Raw genomic sequence first — 23,865 nt, forward strand, 5'->3', positions numbered from 1 at the left:
TGTAGAATGGTGTGTGGAGGACTGGAAGCAGCCTCACAGCCTGGGACATGCTGCTGGGGACAACGGGAGGCTGGGACGTCAGGGAGGGGAGCCCTCCTGGAAAATGGAGCTCTCTGGTACCTAGTCTACCAGGTCTAAATGCAAAAGAGATTTCCTCCTCAATGATACCTATTTGGGTTGAAAATCAATGTCTCCTTGCCTTTCTTTTGGTAGCTAGAGCAATTATTGTACTGAAAGTCAATGTATTCCAATGTTCTCTTTCACTTTTCTTCCTATACTGATGTCCTGGTAGATAAATTAAGACAAATACAAATCGATAAATAAAGCAGCCTATTGTCCCACTCGTCTTATTGTTGCCAGTGCAATTACCATCAGTGTATTCCAATGACAAATCAGGCAGGCGTCATATGTTCCACTTTTGAAATTGTTCTTCTGTCCTTAGCTGTTCCTGGTGCTGAATTTAATTCCAAACCAGAAATCCTTAGATGGCTACTCCCACAATGAAAGGTCCACTGGCATAGGGACATTCTACTATAACACTTTCTCCAGGTTCATCCCTCTGTCCCCTAAGGCCCAAACATTCAACAGCTCACTGCTGCCAGATACCCTCCACACGTTTCCAGATTTCACTAAAAACAGAGAGATGGTCAATCAAAATGTAGTGCTAAGTCCTGGTTGGTCCTCCTCTCTTTCTCTCTCCATGAAGGAGTGTGGAGTGGACTCCTCTCCCTCTCAATTACAGTGGCTCCACCTTCACTGAGCTAACAGGCTGAGGAGGGGTGTGTGTGTTTGTGTGTGAATATGAGACTATGTCTTTTGATCTGCCCCCTCTCTTTAACTCCCACCCTCTCCTTCTCTCATTCTCTCTCTCCACCACCCACCTCTCTCCTTCTCTTCCTCTCTCTCACTACCCACCCACCTCTCTCTTTCCCTCTCTCTCCCCTCCAGCTCCCCTTCCACCTCTCTCTCTCCCCCTCCACCTCTCTCTCTCCCCCTTCTACAATCTCTCTATACCCTCCACCTCTCTTTCTCCCCCTCCACCTCTCTCTCCCCTCCACCTCTCTCTCTCCCCTCCACATCTCTCTTCCCCCTCCACCTCTCTCTCTCCCCCTTCTACAATCTCTCTCTACCCTCCACCTCTCTCTCTCCCCTCCACATCTCTCTTCCCCCTCCACCTCTCTCTCCACTTCTCTCTATCCCCCCTCCACCCTCCTTTCTCTATCCCCCCTCCCCCTCCCCCTCCACTCTCTATCCCCCTCCACTCTCTCTCCCCCTCCACCTCTCTCTCTGCCCACTCCACCCTCTATCCCCCTCCACTCTCTCTCCCCCTCCACCCTTCACTCTCTATCCCCTCCACCCTCTACTCTCTATCTCCCTCCACTCTCTATCCCCCCTCCACCCTCCACCCTCCACTCTCTATCCCCCCTCCACCCTCCACTCTCTATCCTCCTCCACCTCTCCCCCCTCCACCTCCCTCTCTCCCCCTCATTCTTTCTCATTCTCTCTCTCCTTCCACCTCTCTCCCCCAACTCCACCTCTCTCTCTCTCTCTCTCTCTCTCTCTCTCTCTCTCTTTCATTCCCAAACCGGTGCCTCCCACTACACTTACCCTTCTCTCATTTCCCATCAACCCTCTCACATATGGGAGTAAGTCGGGTGTGTGTGTGTACGCGTGCATGCGGGAGAATATGGGGCAGGGGTGGAGGTGTGAATGGAGACCAGGGTAGGATAGGATTTATCTGGGTTGATAGTACAGGGGTGGAGGTGTGAATGGAGACCAGGGTAGGATAGGATTTATCTGGGTTGATAGTACAGGGGTGGAGTTGTGAATGGAGAGGATGTAGTGGGAGTACCATCAAGATATGAGAAATCAGACCTGGTGCCATTTCCCATCCAACCACTGCTAGTTCCAATCCAATGGCAACTCTAAGAGGATCTCAGTCAGGCCTCTCTCATCTCGACACCTTCCTCTGAGACTCAAGTGTCACATGGCCAATTAGAAGCTCTTATACTCCCCTACTCAGAGTTGTGACACGTCCTCACATTTTCAGTAATTCAATTCAGTTGGAGAATTTAAAAGCTTAATCAATATAACTTAATTCAACTACATTTCCAATCTGTGAATTGGTAGTTTCTAACATGCTGACTATACCGGGTGCACGCTTGCGTCCGTGTGCACTATCGCGCGCATGTTGATTTTGTCCATCCACACCAGATGCGATCAGGACACACAGGTTGAAATATCATAACAAACTCTGAACCAACTATATTAATTTTGGGACAGGTCGAAAAGTATTAAACAATCATGGTAATTTATCTAGCTAACTTGCTGTTGCTAGCTAATTTGTCCTGGGATATAAACATTTGTCACGACTTCCGCCGAAGTCGGTCCCTCTCCTTTTTCGGGCAGCGTTCTGCGGTCGATGTCACCGGTCTTCTAGCCATCGCCGATCCACCTTTCATTTTCCATTTGTTTTGTCTTTGTTTTCTACACACCTGGTTTCATTCCCCAATTACATGTTCATGTATTTAACCCTCTGTTTCCCCCTTGTTTTTGTGCGTGATTGTTTCTATGTTCATTCGGTACGTTATGGCTGGTTTTCGACGGGTGCTGTTTTCACCCGTGCGTAATTGATTACCGTTTATTGTTGGTCAAGTGTATTGTTACCTTGTGCCTTTATTTTGAGTAAAGTACGTTACTCACTCATTCTGCTCTCCTGCACCTGACTTCATGCACTAGCTACACCCACCTTCTGACAGAATCACGCACCACAACCATATGGAGTCAGCAGGAGCAGACAACCCCGTATTAGGGGTCGAGGAGCGCGTCCAGCAGCATGCGGCCATGCTACAACATCTGGGCACCGCCATGGATCGCGTCCTGCAGACTATGGATCGTTGGGAGAGAAGAGGAGTTCCTCCAGCGCCTCCACCAGCACCACCAAGGGCACCACTACTCACCCTCCTTCACCCGGTCCCAGTGGGATTCAGCTCGCTCTTCAGAGGGAGTATAATGGGACGGCTGCGGGATGTCAGGGGTTCCTACTCCAGCTGGAGCTCTACCTGGCCACCGTCCACCCGGCTCCTTCGGGCCATGAGAGTGTGTCCGCCCTCATCTCCTGCCTCTCAGGGAAAGCCCTGGAGTGGGCCAACGCTGTATGGGTGGAAGGAGAAGCGGCATTGGGCCAATTTGAGGATTTCACCCGCCGCTTCCGGGCAGTTTTTGACCACCCGCCTGAGGGTAGAGCGGCGGGTGAACGTCTCATCCACCTTAGGCAGGGGATGAGGAGCGTGCAGGAGTTCGCTTTGGACTTTCGGACCCTGGCTGCCGGCGCGGGATGGAACGACAGGGCCCTGATCGATCACTACCGTTATAGTTTGCGCGAGGATGTCCGTCGGGAGTTGGCCTGCAGGGACACCACTCTCACCTTTGACCAGCTGGTGGACCTGTCCATCCGGTTGTATAACCTGCTGGCTACCCGCGGACGTCCAGATCGGGGTCTGTCGATTCCATCCCCCAGCACCACCGCTCCTATGCCCATGGAGCTGAGAGGTGCTACACTTACGGCGACCGGAGGAGGGGCCAGTCCATGCACCATCTGTGGCCGCAGAGGGCACACTGCCAGTCGGTGCTGGGAAGGTTCCTCTGGGAGCCGAGGCAGCAGGCAGGGCACTCTCATGTCACCCCAGGTGAGTCGGCACCAGGCTCACCCAGAGCCCTCTGTTGCACACATGTTTTTGTATATTAATTTTCCTGAGTTTTCCCCACATTCCCAGCATAAGGCGCTCGTAGATTCAGGCGCAGCTGGGAACTTTATTGACAGATCATTTGCCCATAGTTTAGGGATCCCTATTGTTTCAGTGGATATGCCCTTCCCAGTTTACGCCCTAGATAGTCGACCATTAGGGTCAGGGCTAATTAGGGAGGCCACCCCTCCACTGGGCATGATGACGCAGGAGGGTCACAAGGAGAGAATCAGCCTCTTCCTTATTGATTCTCCTGCGTTTCCCGTGGTACTGGGCCTACCCTGGTTGGCCAGTCATGACCCCACTATTTCGCGGCAACAGAGGGCTCTCACGGGGTGGTCACGAAAGTGCTCGGGGAGGTGTTTAGGGGTTTCCGTTGGTGCGACTACGGTGGAAAGTCCAGACCAGGTCTCCACCGTGCGCATCCCCTCTGAATATGCCGATTTGGCTCTCGCCTTCTGTAAGAAGAGGGCGACTCAATTACCACCCCATTGACGGCGGGATCGTGCGATACATCTCCTGGTAGATGCACACTTCCCAGGAGTCACGTGTATCCCCTGTCACAGGAGGAGGCGGCAGCTATGGAAACATATGTCTCTGAATCCCTGGGGCAGGGGTACATTCGGCCCTCCACTTCACCTGCCTCCTCAAGATTATTTTTTGTGAAGAAGAAGGATGGAGGTCTGCGCCCGTGTATTGACTATCGAGGTATCAACCAGATCACTGTTAGGTACAGTTACCCGCTACCTCTCATAGCCAGTGCGATTGAGTCAATGCACGGGGCGCGCTTCTTCACAAAATTGGATCTCAGGAGCGCTTACAACCTGGTGCGTATCCGGGAGAGAGACGAGTGGAAGACGGCTTTCAGTACCACCTCAGGGCACTATGAGTACCTCGTCATGCTGTACGGGTTGATGAATGCTCCATCAGTCTTCCAGTCCTTTGTAGACGAGATTTTCAGGGACCTGCACGGGCAGGGTGTAGTGGTGTATATTGATGACATCCTAATATACTCCGCTACATGCGCCGAGCATGTGTCTCTGGTGCGCAGGGTGCTTGGTCGCCTGTTGGAGCATGACCTGTACGTCAAGGCTGAGAAATGTCTGTTCTTCCAACAGTCCGTCTCCTTCCTAGGGTACCGCATTTCCACTTCAGGGGTGGAGATGGAGAGTGACCGCATTTCAGCCGTGCATAATTGGCCGACTCCCACCACGGTAAAGGAAGTGCAGCGGTTTCTAGGGTTTGCCAACTACTACCGGAGGTTTATCCGGGGCTTTGGTCAGGTAGCAGCTCCCATTACCTCACTGCTGAAGGGGGGACCGGTGCATTTACAGTGGTCGGCTGAGGCGGACAGGGCTTTTGGTCACCTGAGGGCTCTGTTTACCTCGGCTCCCGTGCTGGCTCATCCGGATCCCTCTTGCGTTCATAGTGGAGGTGGATGCGTCCGAGGCTGGGATAGGAGCCGGGCTCTCTCAGCGCTCGGGCACGCCACCAAAGTTCCGCCCCTGTGACTTCTTTTTGAAGAAGCTCAGCCCGGCGGAGCGAAACTATGACGTGGGGGACCGGGAGCTCTCGTCAAGGCCTTGAAGGCGTGGAGACATTGGCTTGAGGGGGCTAAACACCCTTTTCTCATCTGGACTGACCACCGCAATCTGGAGTACATCCGGGCGGCGAGGAGACTGAACCCTCACCAGGCAAGGTGGGCCATGTTTTTTACCCGTTTTGTTTTCAGCCTATCCTACAGACCAGGTTCCCAGAACGTGAAGGCAGACGCACTGTCCCGGATGTATGACACAGAGGAGCGGCCCATGGATCACACCCCCATACTCCCGGCCTCTTGCCTGGTGGCACCGGTAGTGTGGGAGCTGGACGCGGACATCGAGCGGGCGTTACGTACAGAGCCCACTCCCCTCCAATGTCCAGCAGGGCGTCTGTACGTTCCGTCTGCTGTCTGCGACCGTTTGATCTATTGGGCCCACACGTCACCCTCCTCTGGTCATCCGGGCATTGGTCAGACAGTGCGCTGTCTTAGTGGGAAGTACTGGTGGTCCACTTTGGCTAAGGACGTGAGGGTTTATGTTTCCTCCTGCTCGGTGTGCGCCCAGTGCAAGGCCCCTAGGCACCTGCCCAGAGGGAAGTTACAACCCTTACCCGTTCCACAACGGCCGTGGTCACACCTGTGGATTTCCTAATGGATCTTCCTCCCTCACAGGGCAACACCACGATCCTGGTCATTGTGGATCGGTTTTCTAAGTACTGCCGTCTCCTCCCTTTGCCCGGTCTCCCTACAGCCCTACAGACTGTGGAGGCCCTGTTTACACACGTCTTCTGGCACTACGGGGTGCCTGAGGATATAGTATCTGATCGAGGTCCCCAGTTCACGTCAAGGGTCTGGAGGGCATTCATGGAATGTCTGGGGGTCTCGATCAGCCTTACCTCGGGTTTTCACCCCGAGAGTAACGGGCAGGTGGAGAGAGTTAACCAGGATGTGGGCAGGTTTCTGCAGTCGTATTGCCAGGACCGGCTGGGGGAGTGGGTGGCGTTCGTGCCCTGCAGAGATGACCCAGAACTCGCTCCGCCACTCCTCCACTAACATCTCCCCCCTCCAGTGCGTACTGGGGTACCAGCCGGTTCTGGCGCCTTGACATCAGAGCCAGATCGAAGCTCCTGCGGTGGACGACTGGTTTAGGCGCGCTGAGGAGACATGGGATGCCGCTCATGTGCACCTTCAGCGGGCCGTGAGGCGCCAGAAAACCAGCGCAGATCGCCACCGCAGTGAGGCCCCAGTGTTCGCACTGTGGTGCATTACCACCACCAACTGGACTGACGTGTGGACCTCAGTTCATCGCTCAATCACCCACGTGGGTATATGCTCCTAAAGACCAATGAGGAGATGGGAGAGGCAGGACTTGCACTGCGTCAAGCGTCACAAATAGAACCAAGTTCTAGTTTAGAGCCTGGCTACACAGACGCTTGTTGATGTGTGCGAGCAGTTTGGATGCAATGATTGAATAACATGTATGTGTACATTTATGTTGCAATGCTTGCAACGCGAGCAATGCTTGCAACGCGAGCAGTGTGGTCAGTATGTACTGTAAGAAATGGTTAAAAAAAGTATGAATTGTATTGAATTGCCACTGTTGCATACAAGCTTTGATTCTCCCTGTCACAAGGGGAATTATGGCTGATTTAAGATGAAATCATCAACCCTGTTACGGTCAACCCTGTTACAGTCAACCCAAGGCATTTACTATAGTCATTTTTTTATTTAACCTCTTGAGATGGGAAAACTTGTTTTTTATGAAGTTGGAACATGTGCTCTTTATGACAGAATGTAAAAATCAGGTGAAATCCAACGAAGTCACACTTCTCAAAAGGCATGGAATTAGTGGAATGACCTAACTTTAAATGATGGTTCAGAAACGGCCCTTTTCGTATCTCCTCCTCTCTTCCCTTGATGCCATGTCTTGCCTTCTGCTTCTCTCCTAAGGCCCCTCCCAGTTTCTTAGTGTCTGCTTTAATGTCTGTCAACGACCTGCGGCCAGAGGATTGGTCTGGTCCTAATAAATCTGGTCTTAATCTGTCTGCTTTTATCATGCACCCCACAGACAAAGTAATCTTATCCGTAGGCTACTTCCTTTGTTCTGTCCCTTCCCACCGTGGTAGCCTTAATCAGCACTGAAGGAAACAGAATTGGAGGAGCAGGGACAAGTTAAATTGATTATTGACCCAATCATAATGGACATCCATAGGATTCCCATGGAACTTATACACTGAGTGTACAAAACATTAGGAATACCTTCCTAATATGAACTGCACCCCCCTTTGCCCTCAAAACAGACTTAATTTGTCAGGGCATGGACTCTACAAGGTGCCGAAAGCATTCCACAGGGATGCTGGCCCATGTTGACTCCAATGCTTACCACAGTTGTGTCAAGTTGGCTGGAGGAACATTCTTGATACACACAGGAAACTGTTGAGTGTGAAAAACCCAGCATCGTTGCAGTTCTTGACACACAAACCCTTTCAAAGGCAGAAACCCGTTCAAAGGCAATTCAATCTTTTGTCTTGCCCATTCACCCTCTGAATGGCACACGTAAACAATCCATTCTCAACTGATTCAAGGCTTAAAAAAACAGTCTTTAACCTGTCTCCTCCCCTTCATCTACAGTGATTGAAGTGGATTTATCAAGTGACATCAATAAGGGATCATAGATTTTACCTGAATTCACCTGGTCAGTCTATGTCATGGAAAGAACAGGTGTTTCTAATATTTTGTAACTCAGTTTATTACTGGACGTTTCTTTTAACCCCAACCCATTTGAGGCCTTTCCTTACCCTGTATGTTTTTAATGATAGTTACTGTGTATTTTTCACTTTTTGATTATCACTATCAATTGCTAAACTGCAGCCTGTGTTCCTCTCATGGAAATGTGAGAGCCAATATCACATTATCTCGCTGACAGACTGAATGCCCCATCTATAGTTACCACCCCATTAGACACAGCAGGAATGTCTTTGAAAACCTTTATCCAGCTAGCATAAATCCATATCTCCTTATATAACTCTCTCTCTGAGGGGAAAATCTCTTCTTCTGGGTAAAAGTTTACTCTAACCACTTTCTATTGAGTTGTTTTGCTTTCCCTTCAAACAGAGGATAATGTTCTTTGCAGGTGTCGCCTAGAAAGATGGATTTGTTTTAGAGTTGAGATGTGGTAAAGATTTGCAGGATTTGTTTAGAAGCCGAAGAGAAAATGATTTGTAAATGCAACCATGCTTGTGTTTTTTTCTCCTAAACGCAATATAAGTGAGCTTTGGAGGTACCAGAGGGTGGCCTGAGTCTCATCTTCCTCTGCCCTCCCTGGGTTTAGTGTTTACCAAATCTTTATTGATCTATCTTAGAGCTTTGTCATCAAAGTTCAAAAAGCAAAGACAATACCACAGGCCAATGTTTTTCTGATCTCCAGCTGCAAGCTGCAAATCAAATCAAATGTTATTGGTCACATGCTTTGCAAGCAACTGGTGTGGACTAACAGTGAAATGCTTACTTACGGGCCCTTCCCATCAATGCAAGAGCTGGCTTTGTACCGTGCAAAAACAAAAACATCATTACATGTCAGTAATTTGACAAGTGGGATTTATATTCTCTCTACCTCTATTTCTCTATGAGAAAATAGGTTTCTTTAAGAATCAATATAAATCATATATCATATTATATGTAGTATTTCAAATATGCCTGTAATTCAGCTTGTGTTCATTAGGTTACAATGTAGCAAAATGAATAGAAATGGAAATCTAAATGTTGTGACTACAAAACAATTACCCTAGTAAGTGCAAATAAAGTGTTCAACAAAACAAAACAAAACTACTAATTCAACTTGGATATGTAGCAACAGTTAAGTAGCATACTCTATGAAATGCTCACTCTTTAAAGCAATGAGTGATACTGACATTTCATTCATTGTTACACTACTTAGGTGAAGCTAAAGGCAAATCTCATTCTCCTGGAAAGTTGCATTCTAGAATATTCCATCAGTGAGAGCCAACCGTAGATATGATGTCTGGGCCCCAGGCCTGCTGTACTCTGTGTGTGCTGCCTGGGTCAGAGGAGGCTGTGGTGGAGACTTTAATAAAGGAACAGGCCTGGTACAGTACAGTACAGTACAGACAGGGATGCCTGTGTTACTGCCTGAGGACACACAGTCTGATGGGGCCCAGATAGGAGGGACTGGGCCCCGCCTCGGCCGACCAACGCATCCATTCCTATTCTCACTTCACCTTGATAGGTGATGAAACGGCCCCTGAAATTGGTTACTAATTGTTTTCCATTCATTTGTTAACAGAAAGCAAGCATTGTCTATTCTTTACATTCATCATGTTGTTGAACTAGTCATATTCAACAGTACGCAGAGACACTTTCCTTGGCAACTGTTGTTCTAGTCTTATAGGTAACCTGAGTGTCCCAGGCCGGTGTGTGGTGGTGGGGTGTCTGGTAACCCAGATGAGGTTGCTGTTTCCTGTTTTACGCTGAGCGATAGATGTTTGCCATGTTATCTCCCATCCAGGATGGACGGGTCGGTTACAGCAGGCTAGAGGAGTATATTTACAGGTCATAGACTGGATTCACTCACCTGTATTGAGCAGTGGTTGTCATTACTTTGATAACAACGCAGTAACATTAACACAGACCCCAAACATTAATTTCATCATCAGAACTAAAATGGACAGACCAAGATAGAATAATATTATTGGCTTCTAATACGGTATGATGTCAAGTGAAAATGTACTAAAGATTTTTTTTTTAAATCTACGAATTAAGACATCTAAACGTAAAGTGCTGCTTCCCAGACCCAGATTAAGCCTAGTCCTGATTTGAGCCTAGTCCTGTGTAGCTCAGTTGGTAGATCATGGTACTTGCTCTGCCAGGGTTACGGGTTTGATTCCTGGGGCCAACCATACGTGAAATGTATGCATGCGTGACAGGAAGTTGCTTTGGATCAAAGCATCTGCTAAATGGCACATTTTAAATGACTGAATATTTTTGCAGGTCAGGACGAATCTTGAGAAAGGGAAAGGGGATACCAAGTCAGTTACTGAATGCATTCAACTGAAATGTGTCTTCCGCATTTAACCCAACCCCTCTGAATCAGAGAGATGGGGGGGGGGGCTGCCAAATGAAGAACTATTCAGCATGGAGCGTGGGGTGGAGTGCAGTCACTACGAAAGAAGGAAACCGAGATTCTTTCCAATGTGCAGTTACTACAGACTCAACCCAATACACTATGACATCACAGCAGTAAGAGAGATGGGGTTTAGTAATAGGCCTACAGTTGGATGGAGACAGCTCCGTTATAAACACACACATACATACACACACACACGCATACACGCACTGACTGTATCTATGACACTGTGCTCCACATTGGGCCGGTGTACCATTACGGCTGACTAGCTTCTGACATAGTCTCAGGTTATCTGGGACAGAAGAGTTCAACATGATTCCTGAAACAGAACCTGGTGCTATGGTTCTAGGTGTTACACAGCTACAGATGTAGCATGTTAATTTGATCTTCTGGTTGCAAGAGAACTTTCCTGTATTGCAGGATATGTAAAACTTGCAATGTATTTGAGGTTTAAAAAGGCTTCTTAATATTGTAATTTCCACTTTGAAATTTCAGACTTGATTTTACTTTGCGAAAAATTGATCAGCCCCTACAAAAATGTACATTAAATATAATCCACATAATAATTCTAATTTCTTGTTGCTGCAGGATTTTCTTCCCGCTGTAGCAAACTGGCTCAAATTAAGATGCTACATCTGTAGCTAATCACTGACTGTTTTCAACTGAGAATATTCCCCCTCACCTTTCCACTGTGATAGCCTATGTCTGTTGTGGGCTGAGCTGGGTATGTGCTCCACATTGGTGGTGGATGTATTCCTTTTACCAAAAAACATATGCCGTGAACAGTCCAATTTCATATTAAAGCAAGTAGACCAAGCAGGAGGTACTTACATAGTGCACATGCTATTACAGGAGGCTGCTAAGGGGAGGACGGCTCATAATAATGTCTGGAACGGAGCGAATGGAATGGCATCAAACACATTGAAACCATGTGTTTAATGTATTTGATATCATTCCACTGATTCCGCTCCAGCCATTACCACGAGCCCGTCATCCCCAATTAGGATGACACCAACCTCCTGTGATACTATATACAGTACCCTTCCAACTCAACTATGGACCTTGAAGTTAAAGCTTTGCTATTTGAAGAGTATTACCACCAATAACTGTGTTTTTCATTGTTCCTCTCTGAACAGGACTGGTTTAGACCTGGAACACCAGGTGGGTGCAATTAATTATCAGTTAAAACAGAAAAGCAGCAGGCTCCGGACCTCATAGGGTCAGAGTTGAATAGCCCTGATCCTAACAAGTGCACTTATTCAGATGAATGCTAACTTCAGTCCAAATTCCATTCCATGAATTACTCCCGTTTAGCATGCGCAATCATGGCAGTAAATTGTACTAGAAAATGTGCAATGCCACAAAACACCTTGAGGAGCATAATGTTATAGAACGTTTCCCATTTTTTGGACACCACAATCACAAGAAGGCTGCAACCTCCAAACTAATACCTGATGATGGGGTACTGCAGGGAAATAACAGTGAAAAGGAATGACATAATCTTGATGGACATTCAAAGCAAAAAGCAGTCACACCAAACGCTTCTTTCGTCATTGCATTTATTGCTGAAGGTTTGTATAAAGATAATAGCAGCTGTACAATACCATATAAACACATCGGCAATCTTAACTGAGGCCTGAGAGGGATGACCTGCAACAACTCATTCTCATTGGCCAGCCTAATAAAGGGGAGGGGCGCCACAGGATAGATATACAGCACTAGAGTAGGGTGATGTTACCCAGAAACACTAATCTAGGGTCAGTTTAATGTTTTCCCCTTATGGTTAAAGTTAGGATATGGGGAGCGTAAGCTGATCCCAGATCGGTGCTTCAGGTAAATCACTTTTCAGAGCCACAGTACGCCCGAGAGCTCTTAGAACGAGAGAAATAACACAGAAAACCCCCACAATAACACAATAAAAAAAACACTAGACAAAAACATTCATCTTTATTGTATAGTCTACTGTTAACCCAGCATTTTCTTAGAAGCAGAGATGGGAAGTATTTAAAATACTTCTGAGAATTGTGTAATTTGTATTACACTGGACTGAACTACACTCCAATGGGTTTTTAACAAGATCCTTTAGAAAGCTGTAATTTGTATTTTCAAAATACTTCTTTTTGTTATAGTGGTTCACCATTTTGTGGTCCCCTATCACTCTGCATTGGTATCAGAAGTCTGATGGCACTATGGGGTGATAAGAGCATCTGCTAAATTAGCTAAATATAAATGTGTATGTAAAAATTGACAATTGCAAAGCAAGCTGAGTGTTATGTGAACAAGCTCTGCCCCAAAACAAGGTTTGTCTAGAAGGGATACAGCTTTTGTCAAAATTGACATTTGTAGCAGGTTTCGGAGAATTTAAGCAAGCAGGTTAGGAGAATTAACGTAGCAGGTTAGGAGAATTAACGTAGCAGGTTAGGAGAATTAACATAGCAGGTTAGGAGAATTAATGTAGCAGGTTAGGAGAATTAACGTATCAGGTTAGGAGAATTAACATAGCAGGTTAGGAGAATTAACGTAGCAGGTTAGGAGAATTTACGCAAGCAGGTTAGGAGAATTAACGTAGCAGGTTAGGAGAATTTACGTAGCAGGTTAGGAGAATTAACGCAAGCAGGTTAGGAGAATTAACATAGCAGGTTAGGAGAATTAACGAAGCAGGTTAGGAGAATTTACGCAAGCAGGTTAGGAGAATTAACGTAGCAGGTTAGGAGAATTAACGTAGCAGGTTAGGAGAATTAACGTAGCAGGTTTGGAGAATTTACGCCAGCAGGTTAGGAGAATTAACGTAGCAGGTTAGGATAATTAACGTTGCAGGTTAGGAGAATTTACGCAAGCAGGTTAGGAGAATTAACGTAGCAGTTTAGGAGAATTAACGTAGCAGGTTAGGAGAATTAACGTAGCAGGTTAGGAGAATTAACGTAGCAGGTTAGGAGAATTTACGTAGCAGGTTAGGAGAATTAACTTAGCAGGTTAGGAGAATTTACGCAAGCAGATTAGGAGAATTAACGTAGCAGGTTAGGAGAATTAACGTAGCAGGTTAGGAGAATTAACGTAGCAGGTTAGGAGAATTAACGTAGCAGTTTAGGAGAATTAACGTAGCAGGTTAGGAGAATTAACGTAGCAGGTTAGGAGAATTTACGTAGCAGGTTAGGAGAATTAACGCAAGAAGGTTAGGAGAATTAATGTAGCAGGTTAGGAGAATTAATGTACCAGGTTTGGAGAATTTACGCAAGCAGGTTAGGAGAATTAACGTAGAAGGTTTAGGAGAATTAACGTAGCAGGTTAGGAGAATTAACGTAGCAGGTTAGGAGAATTTACGTAGCAGGTTAGGAGAATTAACGTAGCAAGTTAGGAGAATTTAGGCAAGGAGGTTAGGAGAATTAACGTAGCAGGTTAGGAAAATTAACGTAGCAGGTTAGGAGAATTAACGTAGCAGGTTAGGAGAATTAACGTAGCAGGTTAGGAGAACTAGGTTAAGCTGTATCCTATCTAGATGTGACCCTGAAACATGGCCAATAATAATACCCAGTGTGCTTTGCAGTTCATTTTGGTATGTTCATTTTCACATATACATTTACATTTTGGTTATTTAGCAGACACTCTTATCCAGAGTGACATACAGTCAGTGCAAATTAATATCCACATATCACAGTTATAGCAAGTAAAACATTTCTGTAACCGTTACTGAGAATGTTGTTGCTGTTCGGGCCAGCTAAGTGCTTCTGTATTATAAAATACAAAATACATGTATTTTAATTAAATACATTTCAAAATGTAAGTATTTTGTGGTTTATTTTGATACATTGATCTTTATGGTACTTTGTTATTGTATTTTGTCATTTTTGCCAATCCCTGCTCAGAAGTGACATGGAAAATGTTGATGACATAATAGTTATCTTATCATTACTAATTTGTTTGTTTTGGGGATTCATTAAGTATCAGAAAATACCCATTGTCACCTCCTAATGTCTTTGTAAATACCAGGCAAATACCAGCTGAAAGGGGGATGTAAACACAGTGTTACCGGATGTCATCATCATTTCTGTGGTGGGGGAACATTGAATAGAAAACAACATGGCAGCCGATTACACAGGTAGACATTCTGAGTTTACATTCATCAGTATTGGAAAGCAGGTGGGATATTGGAGAGAAGTTGACATAACTAACTCTTTAGAGGCAGCTGGAGGCCTGATACCCTGGAAGAGCTGGGAAGGTGCAAGACAGGCTAAGACAAACTGCACACAGCAGCAGCACACAGTACCATAGCTCCATGAATTTCTGCCCAAAGAAGATAACGACAGTTTGTGGGGGTTATTATGATGATGATGGTGAAAAGGCTGCTGTCGGCTGATTGCACTAGAGATGAAATCCACCAATAGGATCGCAGGATGGAAGCCCTGTATGTGTGCATTTTGTATGAGAGGGGTCCATGAGGTGGGTGTAGTGCGGGTCAGAGTTTACCCTCTACAGGTGACACAGCACTGTTTCTGGATGGACCTGAGGGAGCAGCGGCCCAGCAGCTTCAACTTGTCACAGAACCGAGACGACATGCTGTTCTTCCTACACAGCAGACCTATACAACCAACACCAAGGACAGAACAGAACACGGATTTAGGTCCACCGCAATAAATAAAAAAAAACAGAGCAGCTACAGTTTAGTACCTTGCTTAAGGGCATCGGCACATCGACACATTTTTCACCTAGCTGGCTTGGGGATTTAAACGAGCAACCTTTCGGTTACCGGTCTAGCGCTCTTAACGGCTAGGCTACCTGCTGTACTGTATGTCAGTCAACAGAATATACAGCTCTGGAAAAATTAAGAGACCACTGCAAAAGGATCAGTTTCTCTGGTTTTACTATTTATAGGTATGTGTTTGGGTAAAATGAAAATGTTTGTTTTATTCTATAAACTACTGACAACATTTCTCCCAAATTCCAAATAAAATATTGTAATTTAAAGCTTTTATTTGCAGAAAATGACAACTGGTCAAAAGAACAAAAAATATGCAGTTTTGTCAGACCTCAAATAATGCAAGGAAAATAAGACATTTTTTAACAACACAATACTAATGTTTTAACTTAGGAAGAGTTCAGAAATCAATATTTGGTGGAATAACCCTGATTTTCAATCACAGCTTTCATGCGTCTTGGCATGCCCTCCACCAGTCTTTCACATTGATGTTGGGTGATTTTATGCCACTTCTGGTGCAAAAATTCAAGCAGCTCGGCTTTGTTTGATGGCTTGTGACCATCCATCTTCCTCTTGCTCACATTCCAGAGGTTTTCAATGGGGTTCAGGTCTGGAGATTGGGCTGGCCATGACAGGGTCTTGATCTGGTGGTCCTCCATCCACACCTTGATTGACCTGGCTGTATGGCATGGAGCATTGTCCTGCTGGAGAAACCAATCCTCAGAGTTGGGGAATATTGTCAGAGCAGAAGGAAGCAAGTTTTCTTCCAGGACAACCTTGTAAGTGCCTTGATTCATGCGTCCTTCACAAAGACAAATCTGCCCAATTCCAGCCTTGCTGAAGCACCCCCAGATCATCTCCCATCCTCCACCAAATTTCACAGTGGGTGCGAGACCTGGAGAGGCCTACAAGCCACATTGTCTTGCCCCCACTGTGAAATTTGGTGGAGGATTAAGACCCTGTCATGGCCAGCCCAATCTCCAGTCCTGAACTCCACTGAAAACCTCTGGAATGTGAGCAAGAGGAAGATGGATGGTCACAAGCCATCAAACAAAGCTGAGCTTGTCACGTCCTGACCATGGTAAGCTGTTATTTTCTATGGTAGAGTGGGCAGGGTGTGACAGGGGGTGTTTTTCTATTTTTCGTTTTTCTATGTTTAGGTTCTAGTTTTCTATTTCTATGTTGTTGTTTTTTGGGATGATCTCCAATTAGAGGCAGCTGGTCCTCGTTGTCTCTAATTGGAGATCATACTTAACTAGGGTTTTTTTCCACCTGTGTTTGTGGGTAGTTGTTTTCTGTTTAGTTTTCTGTACCTGACAGAACTGTTGGCTTGTTTTTGTTTTGTTATTTTGTTCGAGTGTTTCATAGTGAAATAAAATCATGAACACTCCCCACTCTGCGCTTCGGTCCCCTCTCTACAACAACCGTTACAGAGCCGCTTGAATTTTTGCGCCAGGAGTGGCATAAAGTCACCCAACATCAACGTGAAAGACTGGTGGAGAGCATGCCAAGACACATGAAAGCTGTGATTGAAAATCAGGGTTATTCCACCAAATATTGATTTCTGGACTCTTCCTAAGTTGAAACATTAGTATTGTGTTGTTTAAAAATGAATATTAACTTATTTTCTTTGCATTATTCGAGGTCTGACAGCACATTTTTTTGTTATTTTGACCAATTGTCATTTTCTGCAAATAAATCCTCAAATTACAATATTTTTATTTGGAATTTGGGAGAAATGTTGTCAGTAGTTTATAGAATAAAACAAACATTTTCATTTTACCCAAACACATACCTATAAATAGTAAAACCAAAGAAACTGATAATTTTGCAGTGGTCTCTTAATATTTTCCAGAGCTGTATATAAAACAAAAACAGCTTCAGTATTGTAAGAACTATTCCTTCATCTTAATATGACATATCCAGCTAAAGAGCCATCAGGAAGTCTTACCTGTGTTAGCCTTACTTGTGTTAGCCTTACCTGTGTTAGTCTTACATGTGTTAATCGTACCTAGTGTTAGTCTTACCTGTGTTAGCCTTACCTGTGTTAGTCGTACCTAGTATTAGTCTTACCTGTGTTAGTCGTACCTATGTTAGTCATACCTGTATTTGTCTTACCTGTGTTAGTCATACCTGTGTTAGTCGTACCTGTGTTAGTCTTACCTGTGTTAGTCATACCTGTGTAGTCTTACCTGTGTTAGTCTTACCTGTGTTAGTCATACCTGTGTTAGTCTTACCTGTGTTAGTCATACCTGTGTAGTCTTACCTGTGTTAGTCTTACCGGTGTTCGTCATACCTGTGTTAGTGGTACCTGTGTTAGTCATTCCTGTGTAGTCTTACCCGTGTTAGTCATACCTGTGTTAGTCTTACCTGTGTTAGTCATACCTGTGTTAGTCATACCTGTGTTAGTCGGACCTGTGTTAGTCTTACCTGTGTTTGTTTTACCTGTGTTAGTTTTACCTGTGTTAGTCTTACCTGTGTTAGTCGTACCTGTGCTAGTCGTACCTTTGTTTGTCTTACCTGTGTTAGTCGTACCTGTGTTAGTCGTACCTGTGTTAGTCTTACCTGTTTGTCTTACCTGTGTTAGTCTTACACTCCTGCAAGTTGCATGTCCTGATTGTGTCAGGCCTGTTGCTCTGGTCACAGAGACTGTTCTCCACAGAGCTAGAGTCCTCAACAACACACGGCACCACGCGATGCTGCATCCCCCCGCCACAACTCACAGAGCACTGACACACACAGAAGACAACAGACATTACTCACACACACTAGTCCCCACTGACACACAGTACCATGCAATGCACACTCTGAACATGTAACAGGCGCAAACTGTAAGTAAGTATGTTCCCCTGTGCCATTACCTTCTCCCAGTCCTGCGGGTCCCAGTAGCTGCAGGGCTGCAGGTTGCAGGTCTCTGTGTCGTTTGGCCTCTGGGTGGCGCTACAGCGCTGCGGCTCAGGGCAGTACACCAGCCGCTCCCACAATCCACCACCACAGCTACGAGAACACTGGGGATGAAAGGAGTTTATATTAACAATCATATTGTAATTCATATGGACCAAGCCAGTCAACATGTGATAATGTGTGTGTGTACCTGTCCCCAGGGGGAAGTTCTCCAGGGCTGGCAGGGTTGGGGATGACAGGACAGGGTGCTGGGGGGTCTGGAGGAAAGGGCTTGGCAGTGGAATGGTCTCAGTGGACGTCCCTTCTGCCCATCCACACACTGCACCTCACGCTGCCTCCTTCCCACCACCTCACATCGCTCTGGACACTACGGAGAGAGAGTGGGGAGAGAATGAGAGAGAGGGTGGGAGGAGAGAGAATGAGAGAGAGGGTGGGAGAGAGAGAGAGAGAATGAGAGAGAGGGTGGGAGAGAGAGAATAAGAGAGAGAGCCAGAGAGAGAAAGAGAGAATAAGAGAGAGAGAATGAGTGAGAGAGAGAAAGAGACAGGGAGAGAGAATGAGAGAATGAGAGAGAGAGACAGAGAGAGAGACAGAGAGAGAGAGCGAGAGAGAGAGAGAGAATGAGAGAGAGAATAAGAGAGAGTGAATGAGTGAGTGAGAGAGAGAGAGAATGAGTGAGCGAGAGGAGACAGAGAGAGAATAAGAGAGAGTGAATGAGTGAGTGAGAGAGAGAGAGAATGAGTGAGCGAGAGGAGACAGAGAGAGAGAATAAGAGAAAGAGAGAATGAGAGAGAGAGGGAGAGAAAGAGAGAGGGAGAATGAGTGAGAGAGGAGACAGAGAGAGAGAATAAGAGAAAGAGAGAATGAGACAATTAGAGAGAGAGGGAGAAGGAGACACAGAGAGAGAATAAGAGAAAGAGAGAATGAGAGAGAGAGGGAGAGAAAGAGAGAGGGAGAATGAGTGAAAGAGAGAAAGAGACAGGGAGAGAGAATGCAAGAATGAGAGAATTAGAGAATGAGAGAATTAGAGAATGACAGAGAGAAAATGAGAGAATGAGAGAGAGAGACAGAGAGAGAGAGAGAGACAAAGACAGAGACAGAGAGAGAGGAGGATGCACTCAGGATGCACTCCACATCCTGTCCAGTCTGACTTTGGCACACCAGGCCACATTATAATTCACACCGGCACCAAAAACCAATGAGAGGAGCAGGACAGCATAGACAGCCTGGTCAACAGAGTAGCAGAGAGGGCCTCTGAGTGGTTCCCCAACTCCCACATCACCATCTCCACTCTGCTGCCCCACAAAGACTTTCATCCCTGAACCATTCAGAAAGTCAACGCTGACATCACCAGAGGGTGTGGCCTACTCACCCCAGAGCATCTGCACGACCACTCCCACCTGAGGAAGCAGACAGTAAGGATGTTTGCCAAGTCTCTAAAGGATGTGGCACTTGGTAGACAAACACCCCATGCCGCACTGGACAGAGGACCACCCAGAGACCCCTACCAGACCACTACACCACTACGGAGCCCCAGGCCCCCTTAACGCCCCACCAGACCCAGCACACCCCACAGGCCCTACCCACCACCAGAGCATCACCACCTCCATCGGCACAGCCAAACTGAACCGGGCCCAGCCTACTACCCCACACCAGACCACCACCTCTACCAGACCAGAGAGTCAGCCCCCCGGCCCAGACCTGGCCCCCCTCCACTCCACAAGGCCCAACAGCAGAACCAGCGCAGTTACGCGGAGGCCCTCAGAGGACAGGAGAACTCTGTAGGATTGAGTGAGATTAAACAGCTCCTCCAATAAATCTACACTAAACTGCACTGAACACACACACACACACACACACACACACACACACACACACACACACACACACACACAGCTACTGTGCTAAACATTTACTTGTTCAATGAATAGGAAGAAGGAAAAAATAAAAAGAGAACAGATGTTTGCTGTTATCCTGTTTATCACTCTGAACAACTCAGTAGTCAGTAGTTACTGTATTTCTGACTGTTATCCTGTTTATCACTCTGAACAACTCAGTAGTCAGTAGTTACTGTATTTCTGACTGTTATCCTGTTTATCACTCTGAACAACTCAGTAGTCAGTAGTTACTGTATTTCTGACTGTTATCCTGTTTATCACTCTGAACAACTCAGTAGTTACTGTATTTCTGACTGTTATCCTGTTTATCACTCTGAACAACTCAGTAGTCAGTAGTTACTGTATTTCTGACTGTTATCCTGTTTATCACTCTGAACAACTCAGTAGTTAGTAGTTACTGTATTTCTGACTGTTATCCTGTTTATCACTCTGAACAACTCAGTAGTTACTGTATTTCTGACTGTTATCCTGTTTATCACTCTGAAGAACTCAGTAGTCAGTAGTTATTGTATTTCTGACTGTTATCCTGTTTATCACTCTGAAGAACTCAGTAGTTAGTAGTTACTGTATTGCTGAAAAAAATCTAAACTAGAGGAATTAGCGATACATAATGGTGACAGCACATTTTAAAACACTCTACAACACCGTTCAAATTGATGCAAACGCAGAACAATGCCAAATTCATGAGAAGTCGAATGGATTAGAAAAAGCTAAAAAAGACAATCAAAATCCACTGGACTCCCTAATTACTGACCAGGAGCTCTATAAGAAAATTCAGGCCCTCAAATTTAAAAAATAGCATGCAGACCTGATTGCATCCTAAATAAGATGCTCAAACTCACTAGTGCAAAATTTCAATTGGCTATATTAAAACTGTTTAATTTGATCCTGAGTGTAGGTTATTTCCCTGAAATCTGGAATCAAGGACTCTTAACCCCAATCTTTAAGAACAATTACAGAGTCATTTGTGTGAACAGTAACATGGGAAAGGTTTTCTGTCCTAAACTTCCTAAATAAGCACAATGTTTTGAGTAAAATGTCACACACTGATCTGTTTCCCCTGTCTTTGTGATTGTCTCCATCCTCCTCCGGGTGTCGGCCATCTTCCCCATTATCCCCTGTGTATTTATACCTGTGTTCTCTGTTTGTCTGTGGCCAGTTTGTCAAGCCAACCAACATTTTTGTGTCAGCTCCTGCTTTTCCCCAGTCTCTCTTTTCTCGTCCCCCTGGTTTTTTACCCTTGCCTGTCCTGACCATGTACCCACCCGCCTGACCACTCTGCCTGCCCCTTAGCCTGCCGTCCTGTTCCTTTGCCTCTGTTGCTGTAATAAACATTGTTACTTTGACACGGTCTTCATCTGGGTCTTACCTTGATTCCTGATAGAACGAACTGGCCATGACTGACACAGCAGACCCGGGCCAGCTGCGCAACATCATCTCCACCCATGGAGCCACCATCAGTATGCAAGATAGCCTACCTCATCACGCTGATGTTCGGGAGGACTCTCACCTGGGCTACTGCTGTGTGGGAGCAACAGCCGGCCATATGCGCTAGTATGGAGGGGTTTGTGGGAGAAGTGAGGAAGGTCTTTGATGCCCCGTTCTCCGGGCGAGAGGCTGCACGGAAGCTAATCCAGCATCGGCAGGACTCCCTCAGTGTAGCTGATTATGCGGTGGATTTCCGCACGTTGGCAGCGGAGAGTGCTTGGAATCCAGAGGCATTTTCTATATTTCCCTGCTCGGCATCCTGGAGGAGGTCAAGGACGAGCTTGCAGCCTGGGAGTTACCTATGGAGCTCGATTCCCTCATCGCTTTGACCATGCGTATCGATGGGTGATTACGGGAACGACGGAGGGAGAGGAATTTGGATTTTGGCTCGCACGCTCAGGGATCCCACTTGCCTCTGAGTCATCCCGGAAGCTCTCGATGGACTTGTTGCCGAGAGAACCGGAGGCTTCCCGACATGCCCCAAAAGCTGCCAAAGACGGCTGAGTCACCTCTTCCTGAGCCTATGCCACTAGGAAGAGCTAGGTTGTCACCAGCAGAACGGCAATACAGGATTGACACGAAGAGTTGTCTGTATTGCGGGCCTCTTGGTCATTTTGTGTACTCTTGTCCTTTAAAGAAACTAGGCTCACTGGTAGGTGCAAGTACTCTGGTGGGCCATATGGAGAACGTTCCTGCATCCCAGCATCCCGGAGTCACCTCTTCACTGTTGATGTTGAGACTGGTGTTTTGCGTGTACTATTTAATGAAGCTGCCAGTTGAGGACTTGTGAGATGTCTGTTTCTCAAACTAGACACTCTAATGTACTTGTCCTCTTGCTCAGTTGAGCACCGGGGCCTCCCACTCCTCTTTCTATTCTGGTTAGAGCCAGTTTGCGCTGTTCTGTGAAGGGAGTAGTACACAGCGTTGTATGAGATCTTCAGTGTCTTGGCAATTTCTTGTATGGAATAGCCTTCATTTCTCAGAACAAGAATAGACTGACGAGTTTCATAAGAAAGTTATTTGTTTCTGGCCATTTTGAGCCTGTAATCCAACCCACAAATGCTGATTCGCCAGATACTCAACTAGTCGAAAGAAGGACAGTTTTATTGCTTCTTAAATCAGAACAACAGTTTTCAGCTGTGCTAACATAACTGAAAAAGGATTTTCTAATGATCAATTAGCCTTTTAAAATGATAAACTTGGATTAGCTAACACAACGTGCCATTGGAATACAGGAGTGATGGTTGCTGATAATGGGCCTCCGTACACCTATGTAAATATTACATCAAAAATCTGCCGTTTCCAGCTACAATAGTAATTCACAACATTAACAAATGTCTACACTGTGTTTCTGATCAATTTGATGTTATTTTAATTCAAAAACAAGGAAATGTTAAAGTGACCCCAAACTTTTGAATGGTATTATACATTGGGGACTCCCTAGCTGCTGGATTTATCCATCCCTCTTCCTCTCCCGCCGGCGCAGGGTTCTTCTTCGTGGTGAAAAAGGACAAGACCCTGCGCCCATGCATTGACTACCGGGGACTCAATGACATTATGGTTAAGAACCGTTACCCGCTGCCACTCATCTCCTCGGCCTTCGAGCCGCTCCAGGGGGCCACTGTGTTTTCCAAGCTGGATTTACGGAACGCCTACCACCTGGTGCAGATACGAGAGGGGCCGAGTGGAAGACCGCCTTCAACACATCCAGTGGCCACTACGAGTATCTGGTCATGCCCTTTGGCCTCACCAACGCCCCTGCTGTGTTCCAGGCTCTGGTGAATGATGTCCTCCGTGACATGTTGAACCGGTTCGTCTTCGTGTACATTAATGACATCCTCATCTTCTCCCGCTCCCCTCAAGAACACGTGCTCCATATCCAGCAGGTCCTTCAATGCCTTCTGGAGAATCAGCTGTTTGAAGGCGGAGAAGTGTGAAGTGTGAATCGCTCCACCATCCCCTTTCTGGGTTACATCATCTCTGCTGGGAGTGTCCAGATGGATCCCGGGAAGGTGAGAGCAGTAATGGATTAGCCTCAGCCTACGTCCAGGGTGCAGCTGCTATGTTTCCTAGGGTTCGCCAACTTCTATCACCGCTTTATCCGGGGTTACAGCACCCTGGCTTCCACCCTGTCAGCACTCACCGCGCTCAAGGTTCCGTTCACATGATCCCCAGGTGCTGACTGGGTGTTCCGGGACCTCAAACATTGCTTCACCACAACTTCTATCCTGGTTCTACGATGTGGGGAATCGTGAGCTTCTCGCGGTGAAGATGGCATTGGAACATCCGTTCATCGTGTGGACTGACCACAAGAACCCGGAGTATCTCCGCAGCACCAAGCACCTCAACTCCAGGCAAGTCGGATGGACCCTGCTGTTCACACGGTTCAACTTCTCCCTCTCACACAACCCTGGATCCAAGAAAGTCTACACTGTCCCGCTGCTATACCCCCC

General features: G+C 46.3%; 1 protein-coding gene across 3 annotated transcripts in view; it reads right to left on the reverse strand.

Annotated features, from left to right (window-relative positions):
- Positions 1–13,991: 13,991 nt before the first annotated feature.
- The window catches only part of LOC115200418 (A disintegrin and metalloproteinase with thrombospondin motifs 12), a 61,598-nt gene continuing 51,724 nt past the window's right edge, over positions 13,992–23,865 (reverse strand). For all 3 annotated transcript variants that reach the window (XM_029763481.1, XM_029763480.1, XM_029763482.1), the window contains 4 exons: positions 18,217–18,393; positions 17,984–18,130; positions 17,701–17,851; positions 13,992–15,005 (listed from right to left, as the gene is read on the reverse strand). In XM_029763481.1, the coding sequence (XP_029619341.1) occupies positions 14,890–15,005; positions 17,701–17,851; positions 17,984–18,130; positions 18,217–18,393 (591 nt within the window). In that variant the 3' untranslated portion in view covers positions 13,992–14,889. The remainder of the gene's footprint in view (positions 15,006–17,700; positions 17,852–17,983; positions 18,131–18,216; positions 18,394–23,865) is intronic.

Source organism: Salmo trutta, chromosome 9, assembly GCF_901001165.1.
Source record: "Salmo trutta chromosome 9, fSalTru1.1, whole genome shotgun sequence".
NCBI lineage: Eukaryota > Metazoa > Chordata > Actinopteri > Salmoniformes > Salmonidae > Salmo > Salmo trutta.